Here is a 26,116-nt window from a genome sequence, read left to right on the forward strand (position 1 = left end):
CCAGATCCCCTGGAGAGAATGGCCACTTTGAAAGGTGAACTCTACGGCATCAGACCCTTCCAAAGATCTCCCAAGTATTTCCCAGCCTCCAGCTTGCAACCCTAAGAGGAAAACGCTTTCCTACTGGGCAGGGGGACCCACGTTTTATTTTTCTTATCATTTACATCAAATTTAAATTATATTTATTACATATATCGGTGTCACGCGTGCGAAACGCGGGCATTTAAAACGCGTGCAATGCGTATTAAGACTTATACTAGTTTGCACGCGTCTTAAGAACAACACGTGTCTTCTTCAGCACCGAAGACAGCATCAGGCCGCGGAGGACGGCGCGGCTCGGCCGCCATGGCAACCCCCGGGCCCCGCCCCTTTCCCCGCTCCCCTCACAGAGGCGGCGGACCACCGACGCGAGCCGGGAGCCTAGAGCGCCCCCTGCCTCCGAGGGGCGCCCGCTCTTTCCCGCCGCCTCCGTCGTCCTCGCTCGGCTTCCAGTCCTCCTCGGTCTCGGCTGAGGCGGCCGCGGTGATTCCTGGGTGGGGGAACGGGACGATCCAGAGCCATCCGCCAAAATGGTGAGCGATCCCCCCGGGGGAAAGGCGCGGGACCCCCAGCGGGGAGCCCCGGCCCTCAGCCCCCGGCCCCATTTCGGGGCGCCGACGCCCTCCGGGGGCGCAGGACCCCTCCTCTTCTAAGCGGCCCCCTCTCCCGCAACCACCATTTTCAGGCCAGGCGCTCCCTGGGCGGGTGGGGGAGGGGAGGCGCCGCCGCCATTTCCCCCCGCCAGCCCCCCCCCCTTTCCAGGGCACCTGTCACTTGGGGGCCGAGGTCGCTGCCCCACACCTAGAATAGGTGGCATGGGGGGGGGGAGAAACAGGGGCATTGCCCCTCTGAAGCACCTTGGCATGCCGCATGAACCAGGGGGAAAGCTTTGGCTTTGGTTCCTCCCATCCCCCCTAATAACCCTCTTTGGTTTGATCCTTTATTGATTTATATATAGGAATCCGTGACATGGCGTTTGATGAGAGGGGTGGGCGGGATTCTCTCTCTCTCCCCCTTCGGGCCACCTGCATCATGGTGGCTTTGACAGCCGTCGCGAGCGGAGAAATGGCGAACGCAGATCCGCTGTCTTTCAGATTGCCAGCGGGTTGCCAGGAATTTATTATTATAATCTGTAAAAGAATCTCAAGTGAAACAAGCTCCCCTTGCTGGTGAGAGCTTCAAAGCGGTACCCATTGCCATATCTGGCGGGGATTTGTAGGGAAGCCAGAAAGGTGGATGTTGGATGTGGTTTGTATTCGGCATGCAACTAAATAATAATAACAACTTTATTTCTGTAACCCACCCTTCCCCTTTGGCTGAGCTATTGCATTCCTGCATCTGGGAAGCGGGTCTGGGGGGGGGGGGGGAGGGAGAGAGAGAGAGCTATGTTCACCCTCCCTCCGATCGTCCTTCGTTTTACCCCAAAATGCTCTTTAAAATGGGGACGTTCCTTATCCTCCGTCCTCCCTCTGTTATCCAGGCAGCAATGGGCTGCGTGGCTTGTGTTTATATTCTCGCACATGCTGTGCATGCACATGAATACAGAGGTGCATAATTATGGCAGCGGGCTGGGTTGGTGCCAGGAAATCAATTGAGACTCTTTGGGAGGGGGGGGGAATAATTAAGGAGCAGCAGAATTTAAAATAGAGGAAGGAAAAGATGGGATTTTTTAGAAACGCATACCTGAATGGTTTCTGTCCTACAGAGATGTCTATGTACTGCAGGTCTCTGCATGAGTATGTGTATGAGCGATATGTATTTTGTGTGTGTGTGTGTATGTGTGTGGGGTAGGGTTGCTGTCTCCTCCTTGCCGGCTTTAAATAGCAGGAGGATGAACCATGTTCAGAGATGCACTGCCACAGTTCTGTGTGCATCAACAGGGAAAATGGAAGAAAAGAGTTGTTTTTTAAAAAAATATATCCTGCTTTTCACTACCCAAAGGACTTCCTGGCTGGCTTACACTTTTCCTATCCTCTCCCCTCAATAGACACCCTGTGAGATAGAGAACTATAAAAGAACTGCTCTGAGAACAGCTCTAAGAGAACTATGAATAGCTCAAGGTCACCCAGCTGGCTGCATGTAGAGGAGCGGGGAATTCAGCCAGGTTCTTCTGTTGTGTGGAGAGGAAAGGGAAGGCGACTGTAAGCTGCTTTGAGACTCCTTTGGGTAGAGAAAAGCGGCATAGAAGAACCAACTCTTCTTCAGTAATCTCAGGGCTCTCTCAGCCTCACCCACCTCACAGGGTGTCTGTCGTGGGGAGAGGAAAAGGAAGGCGAATGTAAGCCTCTTTGAGACTCGTTTGGGTAGAGAAAAGTGGCATATGAGCCAACTCTTTTTTGTCTTCTTTCTTCTTGTCGTATGTTCTTTCAGTAGTTCCCTTTCAGAGCAGTCTGTAATGACACCTGTAGTGCTCATAGAAAGGGGGCACCTTAAGGCTCCATGAGGATCACATTTGTGGTGAGATTTGAACCAGGGACTTCCCGGCTTTCATTCACGTAGCCTGATCCCATGCATCTTGACTCTGAGGCATACCCTGCAGAACTCTCTGCGTATGGCTGCTAAATCTGCACACACAGTGACTGAGCTGGCTGTTGCTGGGACAGTTTGCCTGGAAAGGGATGAAAATACCATGGCTCATTGGCAAAACCTCTGCTGGGCATGCAGAAGGTTCCAGGTTCAATCCCCGCCATCTCCAATTCAAAGGACCATGTGATGTGAAAGTCCAAATTCTGAGACCCTGACCAAAGGTTTGATTCAGAAGATGCCAAGTTCAATCCCCGGCATTTCATATGGAAAAGCTTCTACCCAGAATAAAACTTGGTTGGTTTTAAAGGTGCTTCTGTCTTATTGTTACACTGAACCTCAGGTGTGCTTGGAGCCAACGTAAAGCAAACCATGACCGTGGGCATGAAGCTAGATATGTAAAAGTTCCCCAAAAGTTTATATCGACAGAAGAAAACCAGAAATTTTGGGGAAGAAGTGGAGTATATGAAAAACTTCCTTCCCTCTCAAACCTCCACTTATCTTGCTGCTTCAGCAATGTGAGAGGCATCACTTACAATGATAAAATTAGACTTTGGAGGCAAGTTTAAATGTTTCAATGGTTTGGTTTCCTACAAGCAGAACGGTTGAGGCTCCTGAGACCATCTCGGCACATGTATCTCAGCCTAGGAAGAAGCAGAAGCTGAAACAGGGAAACAAATTTTGTAACAAAGTATATTATTTGGAAAGAAACAGCTACATGAGCACAGAAAAGCCAGCTCACTAAGCGACCTTGGTCCATCAAGATTTGAGTCTATTACCAACTTTAAGACCAACAAAGATTTATTCAAGGGGAGGGTTCCGCACCTAGAATAAACCTTTGTTGGTCTTAAAGGTGCGGTTGGACTCAAATTTTGTTGTGATACTTCAAACCAACACGGCTACCGGCTTGGTTCATCAAGGTCAGAATTGTCTGCTCAGGCTGGCAGCAGCTATTCAGGGACTTAGGCCTTTCACAACAACATCATGTAGTTCTACAAGATAACACTGTATCAAAGTCGAGTAGTCAGTCTGTGGAGGAGGATTCACACTCTGAGATCACACTGCAAGCTGCCTCTGTCAGAGGGGTGTGTGTGTGTGTTGGAGCACAACCGTGCCCAATTGAGAGAGCTCTCGCAAGCTTCCCACCTGCCCAGAGGTTCACAAAAGCAAGATCTCAGAGCACCATGTACTCAGCAATAGACAGATGCAGTGAGCAACTTACAGTGAGCAGCCTTACAGAGACCAGAGAACAACAAACAGGCTCCCCTGAGGACCAGACACAGGATACAACTAACAGTCTTTGCAGTTTCTAGACCAGTGGTTCTCAACCGTCTTAATGCCTTGAGCCTTTAATACAGTTCCTCATGTCGTGGTGACCCCCAACCATAAAATTACGCAAGGGTTCTTTCAGAGAAATTTAACCGAAACTGATCAATGGCGTGAAGATCCATTGTTCATAAATTGTTTTTTTCTTCTGGGGTTTCTCAGTTCAGCTCTGCCTCTTGTCCCACCATGCCGATCTTGCTCTTTTCCGCTGCTCCAGACAGATGAACGCTCTATCTCGATCTACCCCGCAAGGCTGTTGTGTGGATGGTGCCCCTCTGGCCAAGCTGCTTGCCCTGCCCCAACCCCTATGAAAGAGTCGTTCGACCTCCAAAGGGGTCCCGACCCCCAGGTTGAGAACCACTGGTCTAGATAGTCTGGCCCACAGAAGCTCCTCAGGATCAGAAGAGGCTGGCCATTGACATAATTTTGGAAATCTTATACCATACTTCAAACAACCGTCCCCCAGTGCCATAACACATTGCCAAGGACATGTAATTACATGTTCTGTACGTGTTGCTAATGTCCCTGATACATAAGACAGGACAGACCTCCTTTGAGTCCTATCTGAACCTTAGATGCTGTGTGTTCTCATAGGGTGTGCCTGGGGTGGTGGTTCTCTTATAACAAGCAACCGACATTCGAAAGGTGATAAGATGGGGCCTCCTAGCCAGTGTAGGAAGATAAACGTGTCTCTAAGAGACACAAGGCAGGCTTAGAGTAAGATGGAGAGCCATGTAAGTCCGTCTGTGGCAGTGGAAAAGAGCCAGAGTCCAGGGCACCTTCAAGATTTACACAATTTGTGGCAAGGGAGGAGCTGTCATGAGTAACAGCTTACTCCTTCAGTAGAAAAGAGCAAAAATACTTAGAACAGCTTGTCTCAATTTTTTCCTCATTGAGAAACCCCTGAAACATTCTCCAGGCTTCGAGAAACCCCAGAAGTGGTGCAATCGTGCAGAATATGGTGGGGAAGCAGAGCTGTGGACACGCCCACTTGGGGGCCCTCCCCTTCCCACCCCCTGCAGGCCCATCATTGGCCTTTGGGGAGGGGGCAGGTCGACATGACCATATATGGTCACATCACCTGATAAATGCTTAAGAAATTGACAAAATATATAGACAATTAACTCCCACCCATTTGGGGAACCCTTCCTGGGCCATCAAGAAACCCCAGGTTGAGAAAGCCTGCCTTAGAGATTGACAAATTTGGTGACGGGGAGGAGCTTCCATGAGTCCCAACTCACTTCTTCCGGCTTCATACTGCTTAAAAAGTGGCCTAGAACAGTGGTCCCCAACCCCCGGTCCAGGGACCGGTCCCGGTTCGAGGATCAGTCAGTACCGTGCCGCAGCTCCTCCTCCTCCTCCCCAGCTGCTACCTCGGGGGCTGCCCTACGACTCTGCCTCCGGCTCACCTTTGGTGCTCTCCAGCGCCTGCCATGGCTGGGGCTTCCCCTCGGCGTGGCACTGCGAAGCTGCTGCTGGCAGCGCCCCCCAGCGGGTGGCGGGAAATCATGGGCGCCGCGGGAAAGCAAGTGGAGCAGGGGCTCAGGCAGTGGCGGCGACAATCCTCAGGAAAAGACTACCCCCCCCCCCCGGGCCTCAGTAAAATTGTCAAGCGTTGACCGGTCCCCAGTGATAAAAAGGTTGGGGACCACTGGCCTAGAAGATTCTAAAATGGCAGCACATTGGTCAGCAGGGAGGCCTAGCTAGGGCAGAGTCACTGCTCTGAAAATGCAAGTTTGTTTCCGTGTCTGCCAAGGAGAGGTGAGGAGTGCCCTTTTGGGGCCCATTTTGGAAGCCCAGAGCAACCTCTGAAGGCCAGCCAGATGCCGAGGTGAGTCTGTGCCGGATGGGGAGGGTCTCCCCGTCATGCTTCATTTCACACGTTCGAGGGTGCTCACCTTGGCTAATGAAATTTGTGGACATGCAATATTAATAAATAGAAACTTGTACTGACAGTGACGGACACTGGCAAATGTGTGAAAACCCTGACCTGGTTAGTTTGATCTCACCAGGTTTTGAAAGCTCAGCAGGGTCAGCCCTGGTTAGCACTTGGAGGGGAGACCACGAGGGAAATCCAAGGTTTGTACGCAAAGGCAGGCAATGCCAAGTGACCTCCGCTCACTGTGAAAGCCCCGTGAGGTTGCCGTAAGTCAGCTGTGATTTAGCAGCACTTTCCTCCACCAAAGGTGCTTGTGGGACTTTGGAGTATGTTCAGAACAAAGTTTGAATCCAGTGACACCTTTAAGACCAACAAGGTTTACTTCTGGGCATAGGATGCTTAGGGCTCATCCTGCGTAGAGCAGGGGGTTGGACTAGATGGCCTGTATGGCCCCTTCCAACTCTAGGATTCTAGGAGTCTAATTTTTGCATGCCTGAACAATTCTTCAGCTACTTCATGTTGGTCTTTGAGGTGCTGCTGGACACAAAGTTTGTTCTGTTGCTTCACTCCAACGCGGTGACTCACCTGCATCAGCCAGTTCTTCATTTCAGCATCTCTCCTTAATTCCACGGAAGTGCTCCTGCCTCAGCATGCTGTGACAAAAATCCATCTGTGTGCATTAGTCAAACCACTAATTTTCTTCCAGGTGAACTTCACGGTAGACCAGATCCGAGCGATCATGGACAAGAAGTCCAATATCAGGAACATGTCCGTGATCGCCCACGTTGACCACGGGAAGTCGACCCTCACGGACTCGCTGGTGTGCAAAGCGGGCATCATCGCTTCAGCCAGAGCGGGTGAAACCCGATTTACCGACACGCGGAAAGACGAGCAGGAAAGGTGCATCACCATAAAGTCGACGTGAGTGTCATTTAATAGCATGTCGGGTCTTTCCGGATGCGCTACCAGACGAAAGGTTGAGTGTTTTAAATGGGCAGGCTTCAGCAAGGTTCCTTTGGTATATTCTGGCGCAATCAGTGTACAGCTCAGTGGAATGGACGACCCAAAAACGAAATTCATTAAGAAATCTCTGCCCACTGCTAGGGACACAATGAAATCGGAGCGCTTAATCCCCTTGCTATCAGATACCGACCTGCATATCTCCAACAGAGTTGCCCTTTTGGCTCTTGCCGCTAAGATTAGGTCTAACGATGTAAACAAATTGGGTTGTTCCAGCAATGTTAATCTTGGCGCTGTATTTTAGCCAATTTTTAGTCGTGATTTTAGAAGTTAACCTTTATTTTATCCTGTTTTTGTGTACTGCGGCCACGTGACTGTATTGTGGTGGCCCATGGCTAATACAAGGAAATCTATACATCCCAGTGTAATGGGGTAACCCAGAGCTGTTAGGTGGCTTGTGAGAAAGGAGGATGGTATGCAGGAGGGCAGCAGGTGGCGTTGGATGATGTTTCAGGGTCAGTAAGAGCAGAACTCCCAATATCGACCCTTTTGACCTGTTGGGAAATAAGTCCTGTTATCTCAGCTGGATTAACCCAAATATAACCCGCCTATCGCCCTAACGCCCCCCCCCCCCCCGCAGGGCCTTGGGCTCTGGGAGTGAAAATTTACTGGTCGTTCCCGGCCCCAGGGAAGCACGCCTGGCCTTGACTGGTGCCAGCCCCTTCTCGGTCCTGGCCCCAACCTGGTGGAATGAGCTCCCGGGAGAGCTGCGGGCCCTGCGGGATCTTTCAACATTCCGCGGGGCCTGTAAAACTCTTCTGCCAGGTTTATGGTTGAGGCTAGGGTTGGCAAGATAGATCTACACGCCCCCCCCCCTCCGGGGTCTTGAAGTAAACATCATTGGGACCTCCTTCTCCTCCCCGCTAGTAGTGGGGGTGGGAGCTGGGTTTTTATCTTTTTCCGCCATGTTAGGAGTGCTTTTATGTCTTTTAATGGGGTTTTAATGAGGTTTTAAGACACTGTGAGCCGCAAGGGAGTGGCGGGAAATAAATTAAAAAGTAATAAATAAATAAACAAATCCCACTTATCCGCCTCTCAGTAGACCTGCTTTCCCGTCCGTCTTCATTTGCTTCTGCGTCAGTTCTGTGATCCTGCTGCATAGCTTCCAGAACGGCTTTTGGCGATTTACAACGTTATCGGTAATAAAACATAATAAAATGACAAAACAAGCCCATTTCATCTTGGAAGAATCCCCTATAAAAATCTCATCCCAATCCCCAGTCTCAGGGCAGGTGTTTGAAAAAAACAGAGGGATGGATGGTTAGGGGAGAGACCGCATGGGACAACCAAAAGACCTGTTGGAAGAGCTCCGTCTTACCGGCCCTACAGAACTGTGATAGCTCTGCCAGGGCCTTTGGCTCTTCCGGGAGCGGATTCTACCAGACACAGGCCAGGATTGAAAAGGCCCTGGCCCTGGCTGAGGCCAGGTGTACCTCACGTCGGCCAGTGATCACTAACCTATTCAGACTCGCAGAGCAAAGAGCCCTGTGAAGGGCACAGGAAGTTAAAGCAGTCCCTCAGGTACGGTGGATCCAGACCTGTCTCAAGCCTGACATAGGGAACATGCTAGAACTTTCACCAGAATAACTATTGTACTGGGGGTGGGGGAATCTTCCCCTCTCATACAGGGCCATTTCTCTGTACTACGAACTCTCCGAAAACGACTTAGCCTTCATCAAGCAGTCCAAAGACGGCGCTGGCTTCCTCATTAATTTAATCGACTCCCCCGGGCACGTGGATTTCTCTTCCGAGGTCACGGCTGCCCTTCGTGTCACCGACGGTGCTCTTGTTGTTGTCGACTGCGTTTCAGGTAAGCGTGCTCAGCCCTGGCAGCTGCAGCTGCATCGGAGGATGCCTCTTGTTTGGGAGGCTGCCAGCAAGTCTTGGAAGGCTATTTAGAGAGCTTGAGGGTGAGCGTAGCCAGCCACGAGCATTCCTGGAACTGGAAACATGTTCTCTGCCATTGACATCTCACAAGTTTGCAATCAGTAACAGTTGTTGACTCAGATTCTTCATTTGTGCTAGATACGGGAGTGTGATTTAGTATCGATTAAGAGACTACCGACAAGTACGGCTGTGACGGCCCAGGGGTCGAGTCCATCTTCCAGTTCTGAAGCTCACTGGACAGTCTTGGCCAACTCACTGCTCTGCCTCGGGGGTTGTCGTGAGGTCAAATTGTCACCTGGAGTTTCTTTGGAGGACAGGCAGTATAAAAGAGGAAAGGGATATAATTGGTTGAGGCCAGGCTGAGAGCCGATCCCACCCCTCCCCAGAGGCTCCCCTATCACAACATCCCTGGAGGCTATATAGATTGAGGGGAGGGAGGATTTGGCCGTGTTTATTCGCTGTGTGTTGGCGGGTTTTTTAAATGGGTGCAGCAGCCTAAAAGAAGAAGAAGACGACGAAGAGTTGGTTCTTATGTGCCGCTTTTCCCTACCCAAAGGAGGCTCAAAGCGGCTTACAGTCGCCTTCCCATTCCTCTCCCCACAACAGACACCCTGTTAGGTGGGTGAGGCTGAGAGAGCCCTGATATCTGCCCGGTCAGAACAGTTTTATCAGTGTGTTGTTAGGTGCGAAGTCGTGTCTGACCCATTGCGACCCCATGGACAATGATCCTCCAGGCCTTCCTGTCCTCTACCATTCCCCGGAGTCCATTTAAGTTTGCACCGACTGCTTCAGTGACTCCATCCAGCCACCTCATTCTCTGTCGTCCCCTTCTTCTTTTGCCCTCGATCGCTCCCAGCATTAGGCTCTTCTCCAGGGAGTCCTTCCTTCTCATGAGGTGGCCAAAGTATTTGAGTTTCATCTTCAGGATCTGGCCTTCTAAGGAGCAGTCAGGGCTGATCTCCTCTAGGACTGACCGGTTTGTTCGCCTTGCAGTCCAAGGGACTCGCAAGAATCTTCTCCAGCACCAGAGTTCAAAAGCCTCAATTCTTCGACACTTGGCGTCAAAGTGTAATCATAAATAAATTAAATAAAAATAATGTCGTAGAGTGTTCTGAGACTTTTAGCGCTTAGATGCTGTGCACGTTTCTGGTCTTGATCTTCACAGAAACGACCTTGAAACCTCTGAATCTATTTTTATGGGTTGGGTGTTGGGGCATATCAGAATCGCCCTGGTCAGGGCTTTGGAATAAGTTATGCAACAGCAGCATTGTCTCAATTACATATATATAAGGTGAGATTTCAGCAGACTACAGCCATCTTTGTCTGTAAATTTGAATCATAGAATCATAGAGTTGGAAGGGGCCATACAGGGCATCTAGTCCAACCCCCAGCTCAACGCAGGATTAGCCCTAAGCATCCTAAAGCATCCAAGAAAAGTGTGGATCCAACCTTTGCTTGAAGACTGCCAGTGAGGGGGAGCTCACCACCTCCTTAGGCAGCCTATTCCACTGCTGAACTACTCTGACTTTGAAACATTTTTTCCCTGATATCTAGCCTACATCGTTGTACTTGAAGTTTAAACCCATTACTGCATGTCCTCTCCTCTGCAGCCAACAGAAACAGCATCCTGCCCTCCTCCAAGTGACAACCTTTCAAATACTTAAAGAGGGCTATCATGTCCCCTCTCAACCTCCTTTTCTCCAGGCTGAACATTCCCAAGTCCCTCAACCTATCTTCATAGGGCTTGGTCCCTTGTCCCCAGATCATCTTCGTCGCTCTCCTCTGTACCCTTTCAATTTTATCTATGTCCTTCTTGAAGTGAGGCCTCCAGAACTGCACACAGTACTCCAGGTGTGGTCTGACCAGTGCCGCATACAATGGGACTATGACATCTTGTGATTTTGATGTGATGCCCCTGTTGATACAGCCCAAAATGGCATTCGCCTTTTTTACCGCTGCATCACACTGCCTGCTCATGTTTAGTTTACAATCCACAAGTACCCCAAGGTCTCGTTCACACACAGTGCTACCTAGAAGCGTATCCCCCATCTAGTAGGCATGCTTTTCATTTTTCTGACCCAGATGCAGAACTTTACACTTATCTCTATTAAATTGCATCTTGTTCTCATTTGCCCGTTTTTCCATTGTGTTCAGATCCCGTTGAACTTTCCGCGAACATTTCTGCAAAGGGCTCTCTTTCAGGAGCAGTCCGGAAAACGTTGGCTCCCCGCTTTCTCTCCTAGGGGTTTGCGTGCAGACAGAGACCGTCCTCCGCCAGGCGATCGCCGAGCGCATCAAGCCGGTGCTGATGATGAACAAGATGGACCGGGCCCTGCTGGAGCTGCAACTGGAGCCGGAGGAGCTTTACCAGACCTTCCAGCGCATTGTGGAAAACGTCAACGTGATCATTTCCACTTACGGAGAGGGGGAAACGGGACCCATGGGTAATATTATGGTAAAGACGACTTACGTTCCAATCGCAGCGGATCTGGGAGTTAAAATGGTGGACGGGCGAGGGACGAGGCTTCGAACGCAGATTGTTTTTAATCTTCTGAGCCAGACAGGGAAGAGCCGCATACAAAAGTGAAATATAGTTATTATAAACCCCACTCGTCAGAGCCTGTATTGAAGTTGCTGGGGCGGGATTATCGTAAAGAAGTAGCTCCAGGAGTTAGTTTGGCCTGTTCCAAAAGGTCCTGAATGCCGTCTTCACTGAGCAGTTGTACCCAGCATTGCTCAGCTTGGAAGTCCAGCCATTAAAGCAGGAACAGGCCTGAGGCCTTGGAGAAGTCAGAGTAGTTCAGCAGTGAACTACAGTCAGAGTAGTTCAGCAGTGGAATAGGCTGCCTAAGGAGGTGGTGAGCTCCCCCTCACTGGCAGTCTTCAAGCAAAGGTTGGATACACACTTTTCTTGGATGCTTTGGGCTGATCCTGCGTTGAGCAGGGGGTTGGACTAGATGGCCTGTATGGCTCCTTCCAACTTTAGGATTCTAGGAGTCTAGTTCAGCAGTGGAAGGGGCTGCCTAAGGAGGCAGGGAGCTCCCCCTCACTGGCCGTCTTCAAGCAGGGGCTGGACAGATCCTTCTCCTGGATGCTTGAGGCTGATCCTGCATTGAGTAGGGGGTGGGACTAGATGGCCTGTATGGCCCCTTCCCACTCTAGGATTCTAGGAGTCTAGTTCAGCGGTGGGATGGGCTGCCTAAGGAGGTGGTGAGCTCCCCCTCACTGGCAGTCTTCAAGCAAAGGTTGGATACACACTTTTCTTGGATGCTTTAAGATGCTTAGGGCTGATCCTGCGTTGAGCAGGGGGTTGGACTAGATGGCCTGTATGGCCCCTTCCAACTCTATGATTCTATGATTGATTCTATGATTGAGAACTGCAGCCAGTCAGAGCAGACAAGACTGGGCCACGGGGAAAAGGCAATGAGGCAAGCCACTGTTCCCATTAAATAGCCTCCGCCATTTTAGCTTCTAGGGAGCATTCTGGCTGGATTTGATTGAGAGCCCGCTTATTTGTCTCTTTGGCGGTCCGCGTGCTTCCAAGCAAATACGTTTTAGCCTCACAGATCAGCTAATTCTCCTCCCGTTACAGATCGATCCGGTCATCGGCACCGTGGGCTTCGGCTCCGGCCTTCACGGCTGGGCTTTCACGCTGAAGCAGTTTGCCGAGATGTACGTGGCCAAATTTGCTGCCAAAGGAGAGAAGACGCAGCTCTCGGCGGCGGAAAGAGCAAAGAAGGTGGAAGACATGATGAAGAAGCTGTGGGGAGACAAGTGAGTTGCGGCGCACGCTGGGAGCGTGGACAGTCAGGTGCTGCGTATCCGTGTGTTCGGTGGCACCCGTGTGCTGCAGAGAGTTAGGAGGCCCAAGTTCAAAGCCCAGATCCACAGCGAAAGCTAGCTAGGTGACCTCGCAGCAGTCAACACACAATGCCTGCCTCACCTACCTCATAAGATTGTTGTGAGGATTATACCAAGAACAAGAGAAGTAGGTATTTGGGTCCCAGCTGGGGAGGACAGTGGGACGTCATGGTAACAAATTAATCACTTGCCGAAAGAGCAGAAAAGCATTCTGCCTGAGGGAATTATAGCCTATTAAGTTTCCTTCTAGGCCTGTAAATTGATAAGCGCAAGGATGTCAGAGGGAGCTCTCAACGCCTCTAGTTGGGATGGGGAACTAGGTTGGGAGATCATCTGCCATGTTATGGATTTTTAAGTCTTTTAATGGGAGTGTTTTAATGAGGTTTTAAGACCATGTTACCCGCCACGAGCCCATTGGGGAGTGGCGGGATACAAATCGAAGGAATGAAGAAATAAATAAATAAGATGGAGAACGACCTGCTTTCTTTTACAAATGGATTGACTAAATTGAACCAGATAGGCCAGGGGGCCCCCAACGTGGTGTCCTGGGGCACTGTGGTGCTCACAGTTGTGTTTCTTGGCTCCCATCAAGGGCTTTTAAAGGTGGGCAGAGCCAGTTGGGGCTTTTGCCCAGCAAGGCTTCTGATTGGCCATTGGAGGTTTGAGTGGCTGTGCAGAATTTTAAAGCCATTGCTCTGGCAGCAGCTGCCACCACAACACGCAGATCTTCATCGTGCGATGGTTGGCCAGCTGGGGCGGCCATTTTGAGGCTAGCTCTGCCTCCTGCAGCAGCACAGTTGTGGCTGGGCCGACCATGCTGTGTCAGACTTCCAAAGGTGCCCACCGGATGACAAGCGTTGGGGACCACAGGAAGAAGCCATTGCGAGAGCCCGCATCTTTCCCAGTTCCTCCAAATCCCGATGTAAAAGACTTGCAATTTTTATTGCAGGTACTTCGACCCAGCAGCTGGCAAATTCAGCAAGTCCGTAAACGCTCCCGACGGAAAGAAATTGCCCCGGACGTTCTGCCAACTCATCCTGGACCCCATTTTTAAGGTAGAGCCATCCTCCACCCTCTCTCCGTTTGGCTTTCAGCGCTCAGCTCTGGACTGCGCGTGGATGATACCGTGCAGGGCACCCGTCCGCAAATAAAAGCTCCCGTTTCTCTCCCCTGCAGGTCTTTGACGCCATTATGAACTTCAAGAAGGAGGAGGCCTCCAAGCTGATCGAGAAACTGGACATCAAGCTGGATGCTGAAGATCGAGAGAAGGAAGGGAAGCCACTTCTCAAGGTACTCGGGGACACTTTCCCTGCTCGCATACCCCCCCCCCCCCTTCCAGCAAACTCGTGTTTCCCTCCCAGTGGGAACATTTGCATTCTCATATAATCAGAGAGTTGGAAGGAACCTTCAGGCTCATCTCGTCTAGCCCCCTTCAGAATGCAAGAAAGGGCCACAAGAGCCAAGCTCAGACACAGTCCTTCTGCCCACCCACTCACAGTCTGCCTAAATCCACAGAATCAGCATTTCTGTCCAATAACTCTCTAGCCTCTGCTTAAAAACTTCCAAAGAAAGAGAACCCACCACTTCCCGAGGAAGTCTGTTCCACTGAGGAAGCGCTCTAACCGTCAGGAACTTCTTCCGGATGTTTAGCCGAAAATTCTTTTGCATTAATTTCAGCCCATTGGTTCTGCTCTGACCCTCTGGGGCAACAGAAAACAACTCTGCTCCATCTTCTCTATGACAGCCCTTTAAGTATTTGAAGATGGTCATCATATCACCTCTTAGTCGTGTTCTCTCCAGGCTAAACAGACCAAGCTCCCCACCCCCTTTTTCTCATCCATCTTGGTCTCCAAACCCCACACCATTTTCCTCTGGACCAACCCCGGTTTGTGGGAGAAGGTGATCCAGTTCCTTTTCCAACACAGCAGGGCTGGGGAAGGCCTCCTCTTTGTACGTTCAGGCAGCAAGGGCTGGCTTTGGGGACACGTTCTGTTTCCCCCACCAGTTCAGGGATCCAAACGATTTCTCAGTAGCTCAGGCAAGGCCCTCTGTGCTTCCCAGGCCGTCATGCGTCGCTGGCTGCCCGCTGGAGATGCGTTGCTGCAGATGATCACCATCCACCTGCCTTCCCCTGTCACGGCGCAGAAATACCGCTGTGAACTTTTGTACGAGGGGCCTCCTGACGATGAAGCCGCCATGGGTAAGACGAGAAAACGAAGCAGAACCGGGGTTGCTCTAGAGACCCCCTTGAACTCTGACTCGGCTCTCTAAGACTTCCCCAAACTGTCGTTGTATGCGTACATAAGGGTCATCAAATTGCCACTGAATTCTGGCGACCCCAGGAGAGGGCTTTCCCAACAAAGGGGAAGCAAAAGAGACTGGCCCATTGTCTTCTTGTGCAGTCTTCCTTGGTGGTCTCCCCTCCATGTACCAGCGCCGCATAGTTCAGAGTTATGGCAGCACGATGCTTTCATGGCAAGTGAAGGGCAGAGGTGGGTTGCCATTGTCTTCTTCTGCAGAGCCATCTTTGGAGGTCTACCTCCCAGCTACCAAAACCGTTTAATTTAGACTTATGATGACCTTAGCCATGGCTTTCAAGGCGAGTGAGAGGCAGAGGTGGTCGGCCATTGCCTTCCTGTGTAGAGCCTTTCTTGGTGGTGTCCCAAGGACCAACCCTTCTTAGCTTAGACTCATGGCGACCGCAGCCATGGGCTTTCAAGGCAAGTCAGAAGTAGATGTGGTTTGCCAGTGCATTCCTCTGTAGAGCTTTTCTTGGTGGCCTCCCATCCAAGTACCAATCCTGCTTAACTTAGCCCTGGTATTACTATCTCACAAGGTGTCTGTTGTGGGGAGAGGAAAAGGAAGGTGACAGTAAGCCGCTTTGAGACTCCTTCGGGTAGAGAAAAGCGGCATATAAGAACCAACTCTTCTTCTTCTTCAGTAATCTCAGGGCTCTCTCAGCCTCACATCCCTGACAGGGTGTCTGTTGTGGGGAGAGGAAGGGAAGGTGAATGTAAGCCACTTTGAGACTCCTTTTGGTAGAGAAAAGTGGCATATAAAAAACAACTCTTCTACTTCTAAATAAGGAGTGAATCCTGACAGTGGGCAGAGCAGAGCACGTTGAAAGGTCCATCGTTCTGATCCGTATAAGTGGATACGCAAGAAACACATTTTTCTGTTTGGTTCCTTCCGTTAACTAGGCCTGAATTCTGACAGGGCACCCAGTCAAGGGATGCTATCCCGCTATTTTATTTAGGTTAAAGAGGAAGGCAAAACTGGAACAGCTAAGCTTTAAGAATCTCCACCTGTGCTGACTCTCCTCCTTTCCTTGCAGGCGTTAAGAACTGTGACCCCAAGGGCCCTCTGATGATGTACATCTCCAAAATGGTGCCCACGTCCGACAAAGGCCGTTTCTACGCCTTCGGCCGCGTCTTCTCAGGCATCGTCTCCACCGGCCAGAAAGTGCGCATAATGGGTCCAAACTACACCCCAGGAAAGAAGGAGGATCTCTACCTGAAACCCATTCAAAGGTAGCTGGCTATTCCTCGTGTTTGGAACACGAGTGCATGCCACCGTACCATTATGGAACTCTCTTTGCTTTGCTGGGAGAGGGGAGGGGAACTGATTGGAGATATTGTCTCTCTCACTCTTTTATTAAAATAAGATCGCCCCCTCCCTGCTCTTTTTTGGGGGAGGCAGAGCCATCAGAAAACCAGTAACCGAAAGGTATGGGAGAACATTTTTTTCTATTTAAAAGGTTAAATGAGAAAAAAGCTACTTCCGGTGATAAAGAGAGCCGATGTTCAAGGACTGTTCCCCATCCTCTGTCTTTGTAGAACCATTTTGATGATGGGTCGCTATGTTGAGCCCATCGAGGATGTCCCTTGTGGCAACATTGTTGGCCTGGTGGGTGTCGACCAGTTTTTGGTGAAGACGGGCACCATTACCACCTTTGAGCACGCCCACAACATGAGAGTGATGAAATTTAGTGTTAGCCCGGTGGTGCGTGTGGCAGTGGAGGCCAAAAACCCCGCCGACCTACCAAAGCTAGTGGAAGGTCTAAAGCGTCTCGCCAAGTCTGACCCTATGGTCCAGGTGAGTGGCCGCTTGTACCCTTTGCAGTGGGAACGGTTGGTTTGCAGTGGCGCCGCTCCACACGGGAGATTTCGGCACGGTCCTCGTGGCTAACAGCGCTTGCCGGCATGCCGCGTAGCTGAAGTGAACTGGAAGTTTTTTTTAGGGTTCGGCCAGAGATCGTAACCTAAAGCTGAAGTGAATTTGCACTGCTGGCTTAGTGCCTCTTGCAGATTGGGCGGGGGTGCCCGGGCTTGGATCCTGCAAAAGGTTTCCGTCGACGGAATGAGTTTTCCAGCTACGGAGCAGGTCTCCCACCATAGCCTGAAACATCCCCTGAGCTTATTTGTTCCATTCATTTACCAAATTAATCTCTTGTAAAGTCCACTGGGACAGCTAAGAATTTAAAGCGTCCATGACTGAAGACATTGTAATGCCATTAAAATAACACTCCCTCCTGAACAAACCATATTAAAACGTTTTAAAAAATGTATGCAAAATATAAAATGTTGGTTAGGAAGGAGGGATTGCGGAGGGAAGGCCAAAGACAGATATCAACACAAATGCTAGTCCTGGGGGGCAGAGGACCCCCCCCCCCCGAGCATAGCACGATGGGGGGAAATCTGTGGGTTCATCAAAATTCTCCACGAGATCCTTGAGATTTAGTATATCCACACTTTGCAAGAGCAAATCTGTCACTCTGACATTTACTAAAAGGAGGGTCATAAGTGGGGAGACCGATTGTCAGGGGTTTATGGGAGTGCTTCAGGGAGTCAAGACGGCCTTCAGAAGGCCACCCTGGGCCACAGACCACTGCCAGAAGCCACATCCAGTGGATGCAGGAGCCATTTACTGCCAAATCATTACATCTCTGGCACTCCAGTTTACTCCAGTTGAGTAAATGTAGACAGATGGTGCAGGGTCCCTGTTTGCCGTGAACGTAAAGGTTCCGCTCTCCGAACGGGAGTGAAGCTTAAGCAAAGCGCCGTTTTTACATTTTAATTGTCGGGCATCGTTTTCCTGAAGACAGACCATTTGGAAATTAGGTTTATATAAAAGCCGTTTTGCTTAGCTTGAGCTTGTTTTTATCTTTTGACCCTGCCTGTCCGTAAGGGCTCGGGATAAAGGGGATGATGGGAACGCCCTGTCATTTTTGCTTTCCTGGGAAATTCGGTGAGAAAAGCAAGGGAACACCTGGATCCGGTTGCAAGCGACCGTCTGAGAGCCTGCTATCAGGTTTTACCCTCCATGTTGGAGAAGGCGGATAGGCACGGAGGTGCTTTTGCCCCCGCATTCTCACACTCCCACCCCAAATAATTTCCATGCAATCTGTGAGCTCAGTAAAAAATTCAGCAAATCCCAGTCAGGGCTGCCTTTCCTATTTCTGAAGCTTTTGAGTCAAACACTGTATAAAAGCCCCGTGTCTGTTAACAGAAGCACATTTCATCCTGCAGCCTTCTCAATGCGACCTGTGACGTTGCCTGTGTTGCAGTTCCATGATGGGGTCCGTCCTGCTAGCCTTAATCCGTTCATCAGGACGCGAGGGATAGAACCGCAGAGTTTTGTATTTTTGCACACGGTTGTGTTGCTGGGGAAAGGCCTGTGCAAACGCTGTCTAAAATGACATTTGCTTTCCCCGTGATGACGTCTGCACGGCAGTTTGGGAAGGGGGTTTCAGAGCTTGGGCAGTGTGTGGATGAACGGTTTGCCGTAATGTTCTGATTCTGACAGCCTGGGGGGACACGATCCCGGGAGAGCTCCGTTAACCGCTTTCTCCTGCCCTCTAGTGTATCATTGAGGAATCCGGGGAACACATCATTGCCGGGGCTGGCGAGCTGCATCTAGAAATCTGCCTCAAAGATTTGGAAGAGGACCACGCCTGCATCCCCATCAAGGTGAAGAAACGGAGCCCTCTGCGGGCGGGCAGGTCGGGGGAGGTGGGCAGCTCCAGAGGCCATCAGAACAACGGATCTAAAAGGAGAATTGAATAATCAGGTCCGTTTCTGTGCCGAACGAGTAATCCCAAGGATTCTTATATGCTGCTTCTCTACCCAAAGGAGTCTCAAAGTGGCTTACATTCGCCTTCCCTTCCTCTCCCCACAACAGACACCCCGTGAGGTGGGTGAGGCTGAGAGAGCCCTGCTATCACTGCTCGGTCAGAACAGCTTTATCAGTGCCGTGGCGAGCCCAAGGTCACCCAGCTGGATGCATGTGGGGGAGTGCAGAATCGAACCTGGCATGCCAGATTAGAAGTCCACACTCCTAACCACTACACCAAGGTGACTCTTGGTGCAGTAAACATGCAAGAGGCAATATGTTTATTGATGAATCCTTTGTCACATTTGCAGAAATCAGACCCGGTTGTCTCTTACCGAGAAACCGTGTGCGAAGAGTCGAGCCAGATGTGCTTGTCTAAATCCCCCAACAAGCATAACCGGCTGTACATGAAAGCCCGCCCCTTCCCCGATGGGTTGGCGGAAGATATCGACAAGGGAGACGTCAGCTCCCGCCAAGAGCTGAAGCAGCGGGCTCGGTACCTGGCGGAGAAGTACGAGTGGGACGTGTCCGAAGCCCGGAAGATCTGGTGCTTCGGCCCCGATGGGACAGGGCCCAATATCCTGGTGGACATCACCAAGGGCGTCCAGTACCTCAATGAAATCAAAGACAGCGTGGTGGCTGGGTTCCAGTGGGCAACCAAAGAGGTAAGTCGGACATTGTTCTGTAGGTGTTTTGTGTACCTCCAGACTATTTGTCATGAGCCCTGGTTCATGCTCCCTCCTCTGATAGTGTTCTCCCGGTCTCCTCCAGGACAGTTGTCATAAAGCCATAAATCCCTTTGCTGGTTCCTGGGCGTCTCTGCATTCCAAAACTGCCCTCAACAGGGTTCCCTTATCTCCCTCGCTTTCTTGTGACCCAGCCAGTCTTACTGGAGACTCAACAGGAGTACCGGTTTAGATCAAAGCTGGGCCATCTGGCTCTGCTGGAAACTTTTGTAACTCTTTTGCAAATGTACCTTTCTAGCCACCCTGATCCCTCATGCCCCCTCCCATGATTGATCCCCCCTATAAGTATTCCCTAGTGTCTATTGAATCCTTGTCTCTGCCAAGACGTTTGTTCATCGAATCTCGGCACATAATAGCCTTTTTTTATTGTTCTGTTTAATAAAGACTTTCCTTTGGATCTTCGCTCTGCCTGAGATCTTGAAAGTTCCTTTATCACAGACTTTGCTGGCTGACTTCTGCCTGATTCCTGACACTATTGCTGCCTGCTTTCCTCCTACGTTCTTCCTGAGGCTATGCACTGTCTGCCCTTCCCCAGGGTTGAGGCGGAGGGTAGGCTGCAATGACTGACAGCCTCTGAGGTCACTTTTGGGTGAGCCCTCGGCCACCTAAGAGGATTCGATGGTCCCAGCCCAGTATGGCAGATGTGTTCGGCCCTGGATTGGCCATTTCCCTAAAAACAGCTGGGAACATTTGGATGTGACCCTGATGCTATGGCAGTTACCATTCACTGTCTTGTTTTTAGCCTTTAAAGGCTTGAGTCTTCTCCCATGAATTCCTGCCCTTGCTATGAAGGTCACTAGGAGGGGCTCTCCTGACTGTCCCCATCAACCAAAAAAAACCCAGTCTGAGGGGTACGAAAGACAGGGCCTTTGTAGGGGCACCTTCACGATATCAGTGGGGTGTCCCCCCCCCCTTTCAGGCTACAGTAGCTAAACGAAGACGATGCTCTTTAGGACTGCATTTGGCTAATTTCAGTTTTTTATATGGGCAGTCCTAATTGTAATTTTAAATCATGCTTTTGTATTACTTACATTGTGAACTCCCCAAGGTAGAAAAGCAACTAGCAACTGTTTTAAATAATAAGTTCCTTTCAGTTCTACACTCGTAGTCCTCACTTGGGTGGCTGCGAATACTCGTCCTTGAATTTTCGGTAAACTTGCTAATGCCGTAACAGAGTGAGGCCTTCCCGCTCCACAAAGCCGTTTCCGTTTCATCTCCACCGAAGGGCAACCACACGGTGCTGGCAGTCTCAAGCTGTCCTTGTTTTGCAGGGCGTCCTTTGCGAGGAAAACATGCGGGGGGTCCGTTTTGACATCCACGACGTCACCCTCCACGCAGATGCCATCCATCGTGGTGGGGGGCAGATCATCCCCACGGCGAGAAGGGTCCTTTATGCCTCGGCCCTGACGGCTCAGCCCCGACTGATGGAACCCATCTACCTTGTAGAGATTCAGGTATGTAACTTGGGCCGGGGGGGGGGGGGGGGGAGTTGGGCTCAGCAGTAAACGGAATGGGTTAGCTGGCTGTCTTTGCGGGGTTCGGGGTCAGGCGTTCTCAAAGATTCTTAGTTCCCTCAGTTGTCAGCCTGCTCACTGTCGCTTGAGTACCAGCAGAAGAACAAGGAACCTATCCAAGGCAATATTCTTGTTCTAACAATATACATTCAATTTGTGGAATGGTCTTTGACTAATATTCCCCGATACCTTTGAGCCATCGGCCTATTGATATTAAAACACTAATATAATGACATGCTGTAGGATTTTTCCACACTGACTTTCACTGTAAAACGGAGCTCTTTCACCAGGTCTATGGTTGAGGCTGGGGTCAGCGAATCAGGGACATCGCTCCGCCCCCTAGGAGTTGGAGTGTACGCTACTCCCCTATCCTTTCCTCTTCACCTCTTAATAATTGGGGGAGGGATGGGATTTTTAGCCGTCATGTTAGTAGATTGATGTTTTAATGGGAATTTTAATGGGGTTAGTTGTTGTGACCCGCCTCGAGCCTATCGGGAGAGGCGGGAAATAAATTAATAATAATAATAATAATAATAATAATATTGTTACAACAGTCTTATATTGGAGGACTCAACCACTGAAGATAGTGAATTATCTAGAAACCGTTATGGTTGTCTCTTCATGTATATAAAAATTATATTAAATTCAAGATACATTGTTAGAACAAGAATATTGCCTTGGATGGGTTCCTTGTTTTTCTCTTGATATTCTATTGCGAACCTTACTTTTTTCATGTCATCTTACTGTAGCTTGAGTGGCAAAGGCTTCTGGGAATTTCCTTTCCTGCACCAGGACGGCCACAGTGGATGGGAGGACCACATGAGGTTTTGTTACCAGTCTTGACCAGTAGCAGTCTGATCCCCTCCTGGCCTTCAGCTGGCTAGTGGGGAGGGGCTGTACCTCAGGGAAACCTTACCTTTCAAGCTGAGAGTGGGCTCACAAATCCTTGTCTGCCGCCTTTGTTCTAGTGAATTGGGGTAGCAGATCTGAGTCCAGGTACCTTTTCACACGCTGCAGAGCTGACACAAACCTCTTTCCATTTCGAGCTGGCCTCCCAGTTTTGAAAATGAAAACACCCTTTGGTTACTTGCTCAGCATCGGCCTGTGGGAACACCCACACTTTTCAAAGATGTGAACCATTTCATACGTTTTCTGCTTCTGCATTTCCAAAACTCAAAAAGCCAACAAAATGGGTAGAAGTTACTGAGCAGTCATTGAAAGCCAGGGTGGAGAACATCCACAAGGAGTAACTTTACCCCGATTTCGATCACTTTTCTGCCTTCAAGAGCAGAACCCTGTACGCTTGCTCTGTGTCCCCACTGGGAGGGGAAGGGTACATGGAACCGAAGAGCGACATTGGGGCTGACCCACTTCATGGGGGTTGTCGTTAGGGTAAATTGGAGGAGAGCGTTGTCAGCTCCTTTGGATCCCCATTGAGAAAAGTACGGCTTGAATGAAATAGATAAAAATGGGAAGGAGTCAGGACTATCGCTAACTAGCAAAACTCATGCTTTATGTCATATCACCCGGAAGCGCTGTCAAGTTGCAACATGACAGCCCCTGTAGGGTTTTCACAGGTAGCTTGCCATCCTCCCCTGCCTCCGCGTGGTGGCCCTGCATTTTCTTGGAGGCCTCCTAGCCAAGTGCTAGCCAGGGCCAGCTCTGCTTAGCTTAGCTTCTGCAGTCTCTCAAGACAGCACTAGCTGGGGTCAGCCGATAGCTAAAACCCACGCCTGGGAGAGGATGCCGTGCCCTGCCTCAGAACCGACAGGAACAATCCCAACTCTTTGCTTTTCCTCCCCAGTGCCCGGAGCAAGTGGTCGGAGGCATCTACGGGGTCCTGAACCGGAAACGTGGCCATGTCTTCGAAGAGTCCCAAGTCGCCGGGACCCCCATGTTTGTGGTCAAGGCCTTCCTGCCCGTCAATGAATCCTTCGGTAAGAGGTCTCACGGGGCCTGAAACGGAAGACGTGGGCTTCTGCTCTAGGGTTTTTCGTTTCCCCCCTCAAACAATGCTTTGTGGCTCCTCAGAGTTGGAGCACAGGCTCTCTGGACTAGTGACCAACTCTTCAGATCTAGAGTTTGCAGAAGGGTCAAAAGGGAATGAAACTTAAGATGCAGTTGGTGGAAAAAGGGATCAATCTAGGAAGTGCTTATGTGATTGTAAGCCATCTCGAACAGGACTCCGCAGCCTAAATAAATCCAGGGGCCTGTTTTGTTCCAACTGAGCCAAGGACTGCTTGTGGGCACACGGTCCTCAACGCCCTTCCTCCTGCGAAGGGGCTTCCCTCAGCCCGGGTCAGCGAGGGGAGGAACAGGGATAAAGGAATCCTGGCCCCAGGGAAGACCCTGTTTCCGGGGGTCTTCCTTTGGGCTGGCCCAAGGCCCATTTAGAGTAGGAGGATTTGGAAAAATAGTTTAGCGCACTTGGTTGCCAGACACGTGGGTGAGGATGCAGCCTTTCGGTCTTAGTGTTCAACGGATTCATCGGAGGAGTCTGTCTTTATTAGGCATTTTTTAAAAATAGAAGCCTGAGCCCATTGCAGAACACCAAGCAGTGAATGTCTGGGGTTTACACCCACAGGGAAACAGAAGGCGGCCTTGGGCACTACCCAAATCCAACGAAAAACAAATAATTTCTCCTGTGCCCAAAATAACTTGGACACGTGAAGCTGCCTTTTACTGAATCAGACCCCTGATCCATCACAGCCAGTATTGTCTTCTCAGACCAGCAGCAGCTCTCCAAGGTCTCACCAACAGCCAGATGCTTTAAACTGGAGATGCCGGGGATTGAACCCGGGGCCTTCTGCATGCCAAGCAGAGGCTCTGCCGCTGAGCCAGGGTCTCTCCCCAGAACTAACTTGATCGTAACTCATGTTAAACGTTCAACAGGTTTTACAGTGAACCAAACTTCCCTAATAGAAAACAGCTAGGGGGAAGTAGTCATAGCCCCTGCTTTTCCAAGACGCTTGCAGCAGTCTGCCTGTGATTCAGTCACAGAAATTTCTCATGGTACGACAGTACCCAAGAACAGGGGGGAAGCACAGGGAGAGTTAAGTGGTGAGGCTACGGGTAGGACACCAAAGAACAAGATGGTATAAGAGGAAAAGAACAATCAGCTCACCAAACAACGGCACTTTACTATAAATGGAAACTTTTGGGGGTAGGGATTTGCCTGATGTAGTTGTGAAAGTTAGTTTGTAAATCGGGCAGCGAGATACAGTCGAGCTCAGGTATGGCCATACTGGCTCTCCCAAGGTCCATAGACTACAATTCCCATGAGCTGCTGCTGGCAGGGGCTCTTGGGGACTGTAGTCCACAGACATCTGGAGAGCTACAGTTTAGCCACCTCCGATTCTTGCTGTTCTCGTTTTGGGCTTCTGGAACTCTGTCCATCTGACAGACCGCTTTGAGAGGGCACATTCCCTCACCAAGACCCCTTTCTCCCGGCCTAGGTTTCACCGCCGACTTGAGGTCCAACACGGGGGGCCAGGCCTTCCCCCAGTGCGTCTTTGATCACTGGCAGATCTTGCCCGGAGACCCTTACGACGCCAACTCGCGCCCTTTTCAAGTGGTGGCTGAGACGCGCAAGCGCAAAGGCTTGAAGGAGGGCATCCCGCCCCTGGACAACTTCTTGGACAAACTGTAACGGCAGCCGAGGCCAGGCCCCCGGGCGGGATCCACCATCACCACGGGGTCGGATTGCTTCGCGCAGCCAGGAGGAAGGAGGAACCCGGAAACGCAAGCCAGCCAGCATCTAGCAATTATGTCATGTTCACCCAACCAGAAATAAAACTATGTGTTAAGCTACTCAAGTGGCCGGTGCTTGTTTCTGCTACACACCTAGGCGATAACGGATCTCTTTCTCGACAGGAGAGCCGCAGAGGGTGGATCCAGCTACCCTAGCACAGAAGAAGAGGAAGAAGAAGAGTTGGTTCTTAGATGCCGCTTTTCTCTCCCAAAGGAGGGCTCAAAGTGGCTTCCAATCACCTTCCCTTTCCTCTCCCCACAACAGACACCCTGTGAGGTGGGTGAGGCTGAGAGAGCTCTGACATTACTGAAGAAGAAGAGTTGGTTCTTATATGCCGCTTTTCTCTACCCGAAGGAGGCTCAAGGCGGCTTACAGTCGCCTTCCCTTCCTCTCCCCACAACAGACACCCTGTGGGGTGGGTGAGGCTGAGAGAGCCCTGATATCACTGCTCGGTCAGAACAGCTTTATCAGTGCCGTGGCGAGCCCAAGGTCACCCAGCTGGCTGCAGGTGGGGGAGTGCAGAATCGAACCCGGCATGCCAGACTAGAAGCCCGCACTCCTAACTACTACACCAAACTGGCTCTCAGGTGGTCAGGCTACCTAGCTACTCCGTTGCATCCCCAGTGTCACTGTATAGACACTGCTAACCTGACCTCAGAAGCTAAGCCTGGGAGATGAGAGACCACCAAGGAAGCCCCGGGCTGTTTCACAGAGGCAGGCAATGGCAAACCATCTCAGGTCCTCTCTTGCTTTGGCCTGGATGACCCAGGCTAGCCAGATCTATGGAGATAAGCAGGGTTGGCCCTCGTTACCCTTTGGATGAGAGACCACCAAGTGCAAGACAGGCAATGGCAAACAACCTCTGTTACTCTTGCCTTGAAAACCCCAGGAAGTCACCATTAACTTGGCTGCAATTTGACAACACCCTCTTCCCCCCCCCCCACACACCCTAAACGTGGGAAAGAGAAACCCTTTTGGCTGACCAAAGTTGCTACTTGCCAGATGAATAGTTGTCACAGCAACCAGCATCTTGTCTGCTCCTGTGGAGGACCCGCTGTTTTCTCCCGTGGGCTGCTCAGAACTCCCACTGGTGCTTGCTGATCGGTCTCCTGAATTGCAGAGGTTTAAGCTCAGGAGGCAGCTTCTGTAGATCTCTTGAGGATGACAAGGGAGGGCTGAAGCAACTTGACCCGCAGAAGGGGCTTTGCTGCCGGATGCTGGCCTGCCTTCTGAAGGAGGTGCCCCTTGTTCTTCCTGCTGACAGGTGTACGGGACACGGGAGGGATAGAATGCCCATTTGGCAGGGTTGTGTGCAGTTGCTCAGACTTTGCCACAAAACTGGATGGTGATTTTTGCCACTGGAAGGGAATGGAGCCCTAGTTGGGACGGCCCAGATTAGCCTGCTCTCGTTCGATTTCAGAAGTTAGCCAGGTCAGCCCTGGTTAGTGCCTGGATGGGC

General features: G+C 50.7%; 1 protein-coding gene across 1 annotated transcript; it reads left to right on the top strand.

The window, feature by feature from the left end:
* Nucleotides 1-369: 369 nt before the first annotated feature.
* LOC143842071 (elongation factor 2-like) lies at nucleotides 370-24,716 on the top strand. The gene is made up of 15 exons (XM_077346723.1): nucleotides 370-572; nucleotides 6,474-6,688; nucleotides 8,416-8,597; nucleotides 10,918-11,129; nucleotides 12,267-12,448; nucleotides 13,485-13,590; nucleotides 13,712-13,825; nucleotides 14,597-14,735; nucleotides 15,870-16,065; nucleotides 16,372-16,630; nucleotides 18,397-18,504; nucleotides 18,958-19,311; nucleotides 20,664-20,846; nucleotides 22,711-22,843; nucleotides 24,362-24,716. The coding sequence occupies exons 1-15, from the start codon at nucleotides 570-572 to the stop codon at nucleotides 24,553-24,555; spliced, it is 2,580 nt and encodes an 859-aa protein (XP_077202838.1). The 5' UTR covers nucleotides 370-569; the 3' UTR covers nucleotides 24,556-24,716.
* The last annotated feature ends 1,400 nt before the right edge of the window (nucleotides 24,717-26,116 follow it).

This window comes from Paroedura picta, chromosome 7, assembly GCF_049243985.1.
Source record: "Paroedura picta isolate Pp20150507F chromosome 7, Ppicta_v3.0, whole genome shotgun sequence".
Classification (NCBI taxonomy): Eukaryota; Metazoa; Chordata; class Lepidosauria; order Squamata; family Gekkonidae; genus Paroedura; species Paroedura picta.

Excerpts from the sequence above, each read along its gene's own strand:
- LOC143842071 (XM_077346723.1), top strand. Across the intron at positions 6,689-8,415 it reads TGCATCACCATAAAGTCGAC|GGCCATTTCTCTGTACTACG; the intron begins GTGAGTGTCATT and ends CCTCTCATACAG. Across the intron at positions 12,449-13,484 it reads AAGAAGCTGTGGGGAGACAA|GTACTTCGACCCAGCAGCTG; the intron begins GTGAGTTGCGGC and ends TTTTTATTGCAG.